The 13,532-nt window shown below is 44.5% G+C and overlaps 1 protein-coding gene across 2 annotated transcripts in view; it reads right to left on the bottom strand.

The window, feature by feature from the left end:
• Positions 1 to 13,532, bottom strand: part of BBS9 (Bardet-Biedl syndrome 9) — a 572,961-nt gene that overhangs the window by 548,299 nt on the left and 11,130 nt on the right. For both annotated transcript variants that reach the window (XM_075558202.1, XM_075558200.1), the window contains exon 3: positions 4,023 to 4,173. In XM_075558202.1, the coding sequence (XP_075414317.1) occupies positions 4,023 to 4,173 (151 nt within the window). The remainder of the gene's footprint in view (positions 1 to 4,022; positions 4,174 to 13,532) is intronic.

The raw sequence follows: 13,532 nt of genomic DNA on the forward strand, positions 1-13,532 counted from the left end.
GTATGGATAACAACTCAATGTGAAAGAGACCAAAATCCTCACAACTGGACCAGTAGGTAACACTGTGATAAATGGAGAAAAGGTTAAAGTGGTCAAAGATTTTGTCTTGTTTGGATCCGCAATCTATGCTCACGGAAGCAGCGGTCAAGAGATCAGAAGACTTATTACATTAAGTAAATCTGCTGCGCAAGACACCTCTTTAGAATACTGAAAAGCTACGATGTGACTTTGAGGACTACAGTGCTCCTGATCCCAATCATGGCATTTTCCATTGCCTCATATGCATGTGAGAGTTGGACATTGAATACAGAAGATCGAAGAAGAATCGATGCGTTTGAGTTGCGGTGCTGGAGAAGAAGAATGAAAGCATCATGGGCTGCTGAAAGGCCAAACTGCTCTGTCCGGGAAGAAGTAGGGCCACAGAGCTCCTTGGAGGCAAGGATGGCAAGACTTAAGTCTTACGTACTTTGGACATGTTGTCAGGAGAGACTAACCCTGGACAAGGACATCCTATTAGGTAGCTGAGGATCAGCAAAAGAGAGAAAGGCCTTCAGAGAGATGGACTGACACTGTGGCTGCATCAATGAGCGCAGGCCTAGAAACCATTGTAAGGATGGCACAGGAGCGGGCAGTGTTCGGTTCTGTTGTACATGGGGTCGCTATGCGTCAGAATCAACTCTATGGCAACTAACAACCACAACAGCCATAATCCCACTTTGTGATGTAATGTAAAGTGAAGCCTCTGCGGCTGTGGTTATAATCCCATTTTGAAGGGAGCCCTCTGTTACAGAACTAAGGCAGGACGTATTCTGGGTTTCTGCCTTAGCAGAGGATGTAACAAGTCTCCACCTTGTTTCCTTAGAGGTATGGACTGCTAAAATGCAAAATCGTGCCCCTATCAAAGCCTCCCTTGTGGACACCTTGGGTGAGCATCGGTAGGTCAAGAAGCCTTGTTTGACTTTCACACACTTTTGGCTCCTGGCTCCAGACCCTGCACCTGGCTTGCCGCTGTCTGACCTTGGGCTGTTGGACTTGAGTTGTGGTCTAGCACCTGCCCTGATTTCACCAACTTCTGCAGCCTTCTGGAAGAGATCTTCCAGACAGAGGACTGAACATGGACGTAACGACACCTACCACCATGTGAGTCATTTTGCTATTGCTTCGTGAGTTCTGTGAGACCTTGCAATGAATTACTGAGCCCGGCATAGAAGTAGAGTGCCACGGGAGGAACGGCTGGTGTCCGGGTAGGCAGAGAAGGATGGAGAGTGGAAACACGTTTCACCTCTGCCTTAGAGCCACAGGACAGAAGAGAAGGTCAGATGTGGGCCAGCCCCCACTAGTTTGCTTCTATTTGAGATTTAGTCCACTTCTCCAAGGCCTCCTGAGCAACTAGGAAACAAATCTAAATGCACGGGGCTATGATTAAAGCCCAGAGGTATGGATTCGAGCCCTCATTCCACACCTTGCTGCCTCCTTAGCTCTTTCCAAGTATTATTTCCTATTTGCAAAATAAGGATCAAGTTAGGTAATATCCACAATGTTAAACAACACCTACAAAGCACTGTTACAATGGATATATACGTACTCATCATCAGAAAATACAAACGTGTACAACTGTCATACTTCTTTATGTTGCCTTCAAAAAGAAATTTGGTACATGCCCTAGATCCTTAAAAGAACTTTTTTCCCATAAGAAAGGAGTGCAGTGTGGCGTTAAGCAGGTCTCCATCTGGATCCTGGCAGTGAGGCCCAATGACCTGAGCTCATTTCTTTGTCCCTAAGTGCAGGTCATATCAGTCAAATAGCTCCGATTATTGAGATGATCTTTACAAAGGGCCTCCAAGAGTATCCACTTATTCATGTAAAACTGTCCCCCTTCCAACTCATGATCCCAAAGCTGAGCGGCATCCTTGCAACTGGTGCCCAGAATGACTGTGGTGGCATTCTGCGTTTCAGAAGCGGAAATGTCAGAGTGCTGTTCAGAGGCAAGGAGCCTTCTGTCTCCTGACTTGAGAAACCCATCATGTCTAATGTGCGAGCGGTACCAAGGGCACCTAGCCATCTGCTTTCAGTTGAAGTCGATTTCTCTGAATCCCATCAGTCATAAGATTCTCCTCCATCCAGCCCATTCCCTTGCATATCCAGACTGTAGCTTCAACTGCCCATCAGAATGACGAGGGGTAACACCCATGAGCTGCTGTTAGGGTTTCATGCAGAAGGCTTCTTGCTGTTGTTGTTGTCGGTTGTCAAACTGTCAAGTCAGCTCCCAGTGGCCCTATGCACAACAGAATGAAACACTGCCAGGTCCTGCAACATCCTCACAATTGTTTGTATTTGAGCCCAGAAACAGTGCTCTCAAAGTTTCCCCTCACAGACATGGTAAGTTAAGAAGGGCATATGGAGTGAACCCAAATCTAGCACACAAGGCACCACCCCAACTTCAGAGGGTGCTTAAAACTCACTGCCACCCAGTTGATTCTGACTCACAGAGACCCTACAAGACAAGGTAGAGCTACCGCTGTGAGCTACCAAGGCTGAATCTCTGTACAGGAGTAGAAATGCTTCATCTGTCTCCTGAGGAGCAGCTAGCAGGTTAACTGCAGCTGACCTTGTAGTTAACAGCCCAACACATAACCACTGTGCCATGAAGGCCCTTCTCAAAGGAGCATTACTGCCTGCAGATAAAGAGTGAAGCCAGACTGTTGCTATGAGTCAGTTCCGACTCACAGCGCCCTGGAATGGAGACAGCGGAACTGCTCCATGGGTTTCCTTGGGGAAACCTTCATTGGGGCAGATCATTAAGGCTTTCTTCTGTGTTGCCACTGAGTAGGGTCAAACCACCAACCCTTAGAATCGAAAGCTTAGATGATCAGTCAAGCACAAGCCATGCCAACCCTAGAGGGACCTTACTGCAAACAAACAAGCTCAAACTCCAGTCGATTCCAACTCTTAGCACTCCGGTAAGGCAGAAAAGTTTCTGGAGACTTTTAAGTCTTTACAGGAGTAGACATACTCATCTTTTCCCTGAAAAGAGCATAGTGGTTTCGAACTGTGGACCTGTGAGTTTCTGAAACTAACTCTTTACAGGAGTAGAAAGCTTCATCATTCTCCCTCAGAGCAGCTAGTAGTTTTGAACTGCTGATCTTGTGGTTAGCAGCTCAATGTGTAATCCTCTATGCCACCAGAGCCCCTTCTCCCACAAGCAAAGTCACCGCCATCAAGTTGATTCTGACCCTAGCAACCCTATAGGACAGCCTCATCTTTCTCCCGCAGAGCAGCCGAGGGTTTCAAACAGCTGACCTTGCGGTTAGCAGCCCGAAGTTATAGCCCACTGTGACACCATAGCTCCGTTCCTGCAGGCAAAAGGGGACTCAAAAAGGAGAGCCTGGAGAAAACAAGAGAGAGCTCTGCCTATAAGCTAACTTTTTGCCGTTAATATTCATGAAGAATTAAAAATACAAGCCAGAAAATTCCTGTATGAAAATAAGATACCAGCAATATCAATAGTAAATGAAAAGCTGATACACACTGACCACGTTTTCTGAAATGAACTAGGTTTGAAACCAAAGCACTCTGAGACCAAGCTCTTACAAAGGGAACACTGTGAGTTGACCTCTTTTGAGAAAACATAATAGAAAAAAGTAATCTCTATATTTTTATTTAAGTAATAGCTTTAAAACATTAAGGTCATGAGGAAGAAAGTAAATGTGATTGCTACTTTGTCTAATTATTTAAGCAGTCCTAATTGGGCCCTTTGCACTTCGACAAGTACAGACTTCCTCCATTTGCTTCTTTTCAAACGCCTGTCGGTTTTCCTTGAAGCTTCTGATGCATCAGCCATCTCAGGACCCTGTGACTACAACACACAGATTCCCACATAAAACCTTTCAACACATAGGGAACGCCGACGCGGAAATATCTAGAAAACAGGTGGGTTCATGGGCAGTCTTTGCACAGTGACATCAGAGAGGCTGAAATGCTCCAGCGAACATAAAGGACTGGAAGTAGTGGGATGTACTTACGAAACAAATTTTCCCACTTCTACTTGCAGTACTGGATCCCGTAACTGCACTTCGAGAAGCAAATCTTCAGCTTGCGCGCCATCTCCCGTTTTCATAGGATGAGGGTTAAAGATCCTCAGGTATCCCATGAAGCTTCCCACGATGATTTTATCTGTACAAATGTTTTTAAAAAACAGCTATTAGAAGAAACAAACAGGCACCAACTGTTTTCTCTAATGTCAAAAAGAGAACTCTAGAAGCGACGATCATGAGACTCAGTCTCTTGTACTTGGACATGTTATTTGGAGTACAGTCCCTGAAGAAGGGCATCGTACTTGGTAGAGGGGCAGTGACAAAGTGGAAGGCCCTCGACAAGGTGGGTTGGCACAGTGGCTGCAACAAAGGGCTCAAACCTAACAACTCCGAGGAGGGCCCAGGATGACCGAGCAGTGCTGCGCTCTGTTGGGCCTACGGCTGCTGAGTGGGAACTGGCGCGACAGCACCCAGCAACAACAGGAACAAAACCAGAAAGCTAGAAGGGAAAAGAGTCCACTGTGACACCCAGGCCAGACGATGAGGAGGAGCAACGAAGCCAGGCCAAGACCCGAGGCCAAGGCGAGGAAATCACGAGACAGAACAAGGAGCGGTGCTGAGGCAGAGCGACCAACCGGTGGGCTGCCTGGTCCATGGAGGCAAAGGCCAAAGAAAGACATGCTAGAGGGGCTGAGGGCTGGGGAGAGCCTTGCCTGCTGCCTAAGGCTGGGTGTTGCTGTGGACCAGTAATTGTTTACTGATCCTGACTTGGGGTAACCTATTAACTTCCCTAATAAACTCCCATAATTGGGAGGGGGGCGGTTAGACTCCAGTTTTTACTTGAGATACAAAGTTTACACTACCAACAGATGTGATTTTTTTAAATACTGCACTAAAAAGAACTCCTATGATTCAGCTATAATCAAGAGAAATGAAGTTCTGACATAGTACAATAGGGATGAACCTTGAAAACATTTTGCTAAATGAAATCAGACACAAAAGAACATTGAAGGATTCCGCTGACATGAATTGTGTAGAATAGGTGAGTGTATAAAAAGCAGAGATTGTGGGGGAGGAGACAAGCCAGTCAGGGTGCAGTGTAGCAACGATAAAACATGCAACTTTCCTCTACTTCTTTAATGCTTCCCCTCCCCCACTATCATGATCCTAATTCTACCTTACAAATCCTGCTAGACCAGAGGATGTTCACTGGTACAGATAGGAACTGGGAACACAGGGAATCCAGGACAGATGATCCCTTCAGGACCAGTGGTGAGAGTGGCGATAGTGGGAGTGGGGAGGGCAGGTGGGGTAGAAAGGGGGAACCGATCATAAGGATCTACATATAACCCCCTTCCTGGGGGACGGACAACAGAAAAGTGGGTGAAGGGAGGTGTTGGGCAGTGTAAGACATGACAAAATAATAATTTTTAAATTATCAAGGGTTTATGAGGGAGGGGGTAGGGAGGGAGGGGGAAAAATGAGGAGCTGATACCAAGGGCTCAAGTAGAAAGCAAATGCTTTCAGAATGATGAGGGCAACAAATGTGCTTGACACAATGGATGGATGGATGGATTGTGATAAGAGTTGTACGAGCCCCCAATAAAATGATTTTTTTTTAAAAGGAGCAAAGAGTATTAGGGTCTATCAGGGAATGAGGAGAACAGAAAGACACAGTGTCACTGTCAATGGTGATGGAAAAAATCGGGAATGGGGCTCAGTCTTTGGACAGGAATCCACAGAGCCACGTGCTGGCACAGCAATAAAGTTCTTCCTTTGTTACCGAAAAAAAAAATCAGGAATGAGTAACAGTGATGGTTGAACAATGAGTTAAATATAATCTATGTCAGTGAACTGAACATGTAAACACTGGTGATATGGCAACTGTTTGTTCCTACATAATCACCACAATTTTACAAGAAAAAAAATTTATAAGTACAAAAGGGAGCCAGAAAAGAAGAAATAGAAATAGTAGCAGCCCTTTGAAGGAGTCATGTTCCACGGAAAAGCGCAGCCTCCAGATGCTACAGATGGCTACTAGGGTCATTTGGAGGGCCTCTGGTAGCACAAAGGTTAAGTGCTTGGCTACTAACAGAAAGGTCAGCAGTTCAAACCCACCTCCCTCGCTGTGTCTGTAAAAATGTACAGTGTAAAAGACCCTATGGGGGCAGTTCTACTCTGTCCTATAGGGTCGTTCTGAGTCAAAATCAACTCACTGGTAGTGAGTGTGGGGCTGGGTGGTACCTGCTTTTTTTTATTATAACTATCTGGTGGTAAACTGTCATGCTATATGAAAAGTCCCTAGATGAGAATGACAAAGAGCATGCCTGAAAGTTTGGGAATATAGCCTTATCCTCTCTTAACAGAAAATGACACACCTTAAAAGAAGCAATTCCTGAATTATTTATAGACTCTAACCAAAACCAAATCAGTTCTACTGGCATTGAGTCTATTCCCACTCATAGTGGCCTACAGACAGTAGAACTGCCCAGAGGGTTTTGCAGGCTGTAAAACTTTACAGATAAAGACTGCCCCATCGGTCTCCTACAGAGAGGCGGGGGGTTCAAAACGCCCTACTTCTCAATTAGCAGCCTACCCCTTAACCAGAGTGTCGCCAGGACAAACCAAAACATCACTTCACACCCACTGCCACTGGGTACATTTCTACTTATGGGAACCCTGTGAGACAGATTAAAACTACCCCTTTGGGGTGCGGAGACTCCGTCTTCACAGGAGCAGACTGCCTCATCCTTCTCTGGAGGACTGGTAGGTGGTTTCAAACTGCTGACCTTACAGTTTGCAGCTCAATGGGTAACTCATTGAGCCACTAGCGCTCTAGTAAATGATAAATACCATCATGGAATATCACACAGAAATGGGCCCTAGCTTGTCCATCATAAATTAGAAGCTGACTGATTCATGTCACCAGACAGTTGGAGGTTACGACCATTTCATTTTGATCAAGTAAAAACAGGATATTTGGAACTGGGAGAAAGATAAAGTTTTCTATTCCCAGGAAGAATTAGTCTCAGAAACCCACAGGTGCATTCGATGCTGTCCTATATGGTCACTGTGAGTTGGAAACAACTCAAAAGCAATGCAGGAGGCAGGAGGCCTGAATCGCACACAAGTGAATTTCATCAACAGTTTACCTATGAGTCTGGTCTAGCCACTCTACTGCCATTCTTGTGTAGGGAGCTTCATAACAACAAAAGGACAGTGTTAAAAAAAAAAAAAAAGGTGGTGGGTGGGGATTAAGCGTTCTTAAAGATAACTGTGTGATACTCTGATAGTAGGTAGAAATGGAATGCCCTACGGAAGACAAGTGACCTAAAAAACAAGAGGGAGAAAAGTCTTGCCAGAAGACTAAATAGGAAGTAGCATATCACATCTATGATTTTGCCTCAAAGTAAGAGTCCAGGGTAAAGATCTTTAAGGGTAAGTAAAAGACAGCAACAAAATCACAGAACCCCTTATTTTAAATATCTCAATGTGAAGCTACTGTTGCTCAACACATCCTCTCTGTCTGGGTGCACAAGCTTCTGAGAGCAGTGTTTCCATCTCTCTGACCCCTCCCTCCAAAGAGTCCTGTGCTCTCTGGTTTCCACGGCATCTATTGGCAGGCTGGGCATCCTCGAGGGACTCACACTGCCTTCTTTAACAATAGGAACAAAAAGAAGTCTGAGGGACAAGGTCATATATGAACTGAGACCCTAGTAGCAATAGTACTACTTTCTGATTTACCCTCTTGTACTGATTATGAGCAGAATCACAGACCAAATGATCATGTCCAGAAAAAAATTAAGTTATAGAACTGAGGAGGTCTGAGGGAAGGGCACGTGAATAAAGCTCTGAGAAGAGATCCCGGGGAGCCTGAAAACAATCATATGCTGTGTTAAGAATCAGAATGGCTCCCTCAATCTAACTCCCCCAGACTGTGTTCATGAATAAAATAACAGATTCAAAATCAGGGTGCTCTTCTCAACAAAGGCTACCTGGCTTCTACCACTGCTGAATGCTTGTCTCCCTTAAATTTGTGGTATGAGAGGCAAAGCAACCACTTTGGGCTCCCTCAATTATGGAAGGGGTGATGCTTATCTTTGGATAAAAAACACAGTCCACATTTCTTTCCTCAACCCATCAAGCCAATCTATGATACGTGGTGCTTAAAAGTACAAACCAAATCCACTGCCATCAAGTCCATGTCAATTCACAGAGATCCACTGGTGCTTAGTGCTCATGATATACCATCTAAGCCACACACCACAGCTTCTGATCAAGACTCTCACTTCACAAGCAAAAAAGCAAAGTAATGTTCAGGTGATTCACCAGTTCAACCATATACCCTCATCACCCAGAACCAGCTGGCTTTAGATACTAGAAAGATCTGTATCATCACCTGCTGGGAGGCGGGGTCTTTGCTTTCAAACTGCAGCAGATCTAATACACTGGTCTATACATAAATTCAAAACAAGGGGTGAAAGTAGAGGGGGCACCTGTCACCATTATCTTTTAAGACTTCTGCTTCCCATTCCTGATACTGGGAGGATGTTTCCAGAAGCTGAAAATGTCACAATGACATTTTGGTCTCCTCACATTACAAGGTTACATACAGAGAGGGTGGGCTGGGTCCCTGGCTATCAGAAGACAAGATAGCACGACTCATACACCTTGAGGGCTGGGAAGACCTGGGTGAAACCCAGCGTTCCAGAGCCAACCTGTAAATTTCTCTACATCTCTGTCCATTGTTACCTCTTGCCATGCAGAGAAAAGGAGCTGCCATGCCTGTTCAAAGCCAATGCTGCATCTGCATAGCTGAGCCTTTCTTGGTTGTCTTCCCTGGGTCCCATCAGTTAAACGCTATAATGTACCCTAGACATGAAAGTTTTCCCTTCGGAGTTTTCCCTCTTCTTTCTACCCTACCTTGTCTTCAGATCATCACCTCTAGTCTTCCCTCCACAGCTAAGTTTCTTAAAAGAGCAAACTCACGGCCTTCCTCGCCTCCCACTTCCTCCTTCACAGACTATGCATCCGGATTTTGTTAGCGTTGTGCCCACTCATCCACCTTTACCAAGGACATTAATGAAGCACTTGTTGCTAAATGGCATGGAAACGTTTCAGACCTAAAATCCCTAAACCTTGACTCCAAGGGACCAGCCTAACTGGTTCTCTTGCCTCAATGCCCTTCCTTCTTACAATTTCTTTCAGCTCTTCTGCCCAAACCTCCTGCTTTCACGTTCTTCTTCTCCAGGCGACTGTCCTAACTTTCTTCCCAGCCCTCTTATTTCACGCCCTTGCCCTCTGCATGTTCGTCCATATTGCTCGCTTACTTCCAAGTCTCTAGCTCCGTTCTACAAGATCTTTCTCTCTCAAACAGAAAATGTCCACCACTATTCCTGATCATCTTCCACTCCATCCAATCAAGAGCAGTAAGTATCAAATGTTAGTGCACCTACCATTCAACTCTGGAGATCACCAAAACTGCCCCACCACCAGGGAATGCCGTCTTTGAGGATATTCCAGGACCGTGATGGAAATCTTCATCTCTAGTAATCACACCAGGTAACTCTGATGCAGGTGGCCCACGCTTTACAAAACAACAATCGGTGTTTTGTTTTTGTTTTGTTGGGTTGTTTTTGTTTTCCTTTTTGGTACACGCACACATAATGATTCTTGCATTATACACTCGGGGGAGGTCAGAGGAGAAGCAGCTGTCCACGAATTGGAGAGGAACCATCTCAATACATCAATAGCCTACTTTTGTTGGTGGTGATGTTATGTGCCAGCAAGTAGGTTCCAACCCATACTTGGTTCCAACCCATAGTAACCCCGTGCGCAGAAGAAGACAATGCCACTGCTGCACCATCCTCACAATTGCTATGTGTGAGCCCACTGTCGAGGCCCCTGTGTCAGCCCACCTTGTCCAGGGCCTTCCTCTTGTGTGGTACTCCAGTGACTCCCTTAAACCAGGAATAGAAATGGATGGTGAACAGTGTGTTATTCAGAAAGTTAAAATGAGAATTTCCAACCAAGCTGAGGTTTAAATAGATTAGACAGGTTTGAAACTGTTCTCTCTGACAAGTATTTTGGAGATATGACTCTTTTGTGCAGTTAAAGAATAAAGCCCCTTAAGTTTTTGCAAACAACTGGGCTGGAGGCATGGTTGCCAATCTCTGAAAAAGCTCCTAATGACATCCTTTGAATAAAAACTCTTTCTGCCTCCTCCAAGTGTTAAGGCAGGGCCCCAATTTCTCCTAGAAACAATTTAGTAAAGACTCAGGTGCACGTTGGTACTTCCCACTCTTGTTCTTTCTCAAAATAATTTCCACATGTTTCTTTCTTTTGCTAGATCCTACTGTTTTTATTATAGGCAAAGGGGATGAATAAGGAAAACTGCAAGGGGTTCATTTTTATATAAAGGGAACAAAAGAATCACTATAACAAGTTTTCTTGCCCAGGGGTGTGAGTGGCGATACTGGGAGGGTAGAGGGTGAGTGGGTTGGAAAGAGGGAACCGATTACAAGGATCTACATGTGACCTCCTCCCTGGGGGACGGACAATAGAAAAGGGGGTGAAGGAAGACGTCAGACAGGGCAATAAATGACAAAATAATAATTTATAAATTATCAAGGGCTCATGAAGGAGGGGGGAGAGGAGGGAGGGGGAAAAGAGGACCTGGTGCAAAGGGATTAAGTGGAGAACAAATACCATGAAAATGATGAAGGCAAAGAATGTACAGATGTGCTTTACACAATTGATGCATGTATGGATTATGATAAGTTGTATGAGTCCCTGATAAAATGTTTAAAAACAAAAAAGTTTTCTTGCCAATTTAAGAATACTATTTGGATTACAAAAATGCTCATTACTGTAAATTAATTAAAAACAAACACAAATTTCAAATAGCAATGATATATAGAAGTAAAGTGCTTTAAAGTCCATTTTTCAAAAACAATAAAAAGATGGAGAGGAGAGAATATAATAATTAAGATAGCATATTGTTTTTAACATCGTACTGTGAAAAAGAAAGCGATGATTTAACATTTTTTAAACAACAAGTTGTTGTTAGGTGCTGTCGTGTTGGTTCTGGCTCAAAGCGACCCTACGCAAAACAGAAGGAAACACTGCCCGGCCCTGTGCCATCCTCACAATTATTGTTCGTTTAAGCCCATGGTTTAGCCACTGTGTCAACCCGTCTCCTTGAGGGTCTTCCTCGTTTGTTTTATTGCTGCCCTTCTGCTTTATCAGACATACTATCCTTTTCCAGGGACTGAGCTCTCCTGATAAGATGACCAAATTAAATGAGGCAAATTCTCACCATCCTTCTTCTCAGGAGCATTCTGGCTGTACTTTTTGAAGATTGATGTGTTTGTCATTCCCGGTACTTTCAATACTCTTTACCAATGCCCTAATGCAATCGCATCAATTCTTCTATGGCCTTCCTTATTCATTATCCAACTTTCACATGCATGTGAGGCACTTGAAAATACCATGGCTTGGTCAGGTGCAGCTTAGTCTTCCAAGTGGCATCCTGGCTCTTCCATCGTGACAACTTAAACCTTTTCTCTCTTTATCAGGATGCTGCCTATTGGTCCGCTTGTGAGGATTTGTGCTTTCTTTATACAGAAATGCAATCCAGACTGGAGGCTGCAGTCCTTGCCCTTCCTCAGCACGTGTGCTGGTCCTCCTTATAACAAACACAGCAGCATAATTTCTGCACTCTGGTGTGAGTGGCTTTTCAATCCAATGAGAGTCTATTGTTGGGGGGAAAGTGATTTCTGAAGATAACTAATTGAAATTTTAAAATATTTTACTAGAGCAATCCTCTGAAATCTAATGTTGCAACAAATAAAGTGATGCTTTGAAATATTTTTCGGTGAATTCCAGCAAATATGACAGAACCAACTCAACACTGTCCCTCACTAGAGAAATAAGAACTCTATCCATGAGCCTTGCCTGCTCAAAGCAAAGCAAGGGAGTCGTGAAACACGTGCTGATGAAACCGAAGACTTCAGCCTTCAGCCTTCAGCATGGGTTACAGCTCAAGGTAAAGGAAACACAACTCCTCCCAACAAGACCAAGAGACACCACCATGTCAAATGGAGAAAAGAGGGTAGCTGCCAGGATTTCCTTTTGTTTGGATCCCTAATCAACGGCCATGGAAGCAGCAGTCAAGAAAGCAAAAGACCTTTCCAGAATGACAATGTCCCCAGGTGATCATGCCTCTCACACAGGCTCTCTCTCTCCCTTCTCCAGAAGAGGAAACACAAGAAGCTCCTGGTGCAGAGCCCCAATTCCTGCTTCATGGACGTGACATGGCCGGGATTCTATAAAATAACCATGAACTTTAGCCAAGCACAAGCTCCTCCACAGTCCTTAGTCAGTCTACAGCAGCACAGTTCTCAACCTGAGGGTCGCGACCCCTTTGGGGATGAACAACCCTTTCACAGGGGTTGCCAGTTTCATAACAGTATCAAAATGACAGTTGTGAAGTACCAACGAAAATAATTTTATGGTTGGAGATCACCACCACATGAGGAACTACATGAAAGAGTTGTAGCGTTAGGAAAGTTGAGAACCACTGGTCAACAGGAAGAAAAGTCAGGCTACAGAAAGATGCTCCTTCTAACAGAAGCAGTGCTAACAGCCCCTGCCTGAATGAAGATGAGTGAGAAACCAGCCCAATAAACATATCTTGAATTAAAAAGAAATCAAATGAAGAATCTATAGAGAATGTAACTAGATGTAGAGGATATAGAATCGTTTTTCGATTTGAGGATTGAGTGTAGGGGTGGAGTCTAGCTTGTCAATCAGATCATAGCCAATGAGGTGTCTGTGTGGGCACGGCCTTCTCCTGAGGATTCTGATAAATCAGGTACTTCCTCCTTGGAGGTGGAGACACTTCTCTTTCTGCTACTCCCTGGGAGACATTGCAGAAGGCAAGACACATGGACTCAACCAGACCTCGGTAGCCAGAGAAGCTACAGAGACACCCCTGCCAGCACTGAGATGCTTACAAGGCCACTGGACCCAAGGCCTTCTACCCACTGGCTTGTGATCGTCCTGCATTTGGCTCCATTGCATGTGTTTCATGAGTCTGAAGAGGACTTTATAGATTGGTATTGGACATATGGGCTAATATCAGACTATGGCCTCGGACTGGACTGGGTTGGGATGTTTTCTCAATGTTCAATTCCTCTTGTATATAAACCTCTCCCTTATACACATATGTGTGTCCATGGATTTGTTTCTCTAGTCTACGCAGACGCACACCCTGGGTTAATAGTTTCTTAGGGTGGTGGAGGAAATAGGACGCTAATAAAAATGACTACAGAATGAAGAGAATGCTCTAAAATTGATTGCGGTCGGTGGTGATGCACAACTCTTTCCCACATATTTAAACCACTAAATTATATGGTGTGTGAACTATATGTCAATAAAACTGCTAAAGTTTAAAAAAGAAAAGAAACCAACAGGCACATCAAAAAGGCAAATCTG

Source organism: Tenrec ecaudatus, chromosome 9 (assembly GCF_050624435.1).
Source record: "Tenrec ecaudatus isolate mTenEca1 chromosome 9, mTenEca1.hap1, whole genome shotgun sequence".
Lineage (NCBI taxonomy): Eukaryota > Metazoa > Chordata > Mammalia > Afrosoricida > Tenrecidae > Tenrec > Tenrec ecaudatus.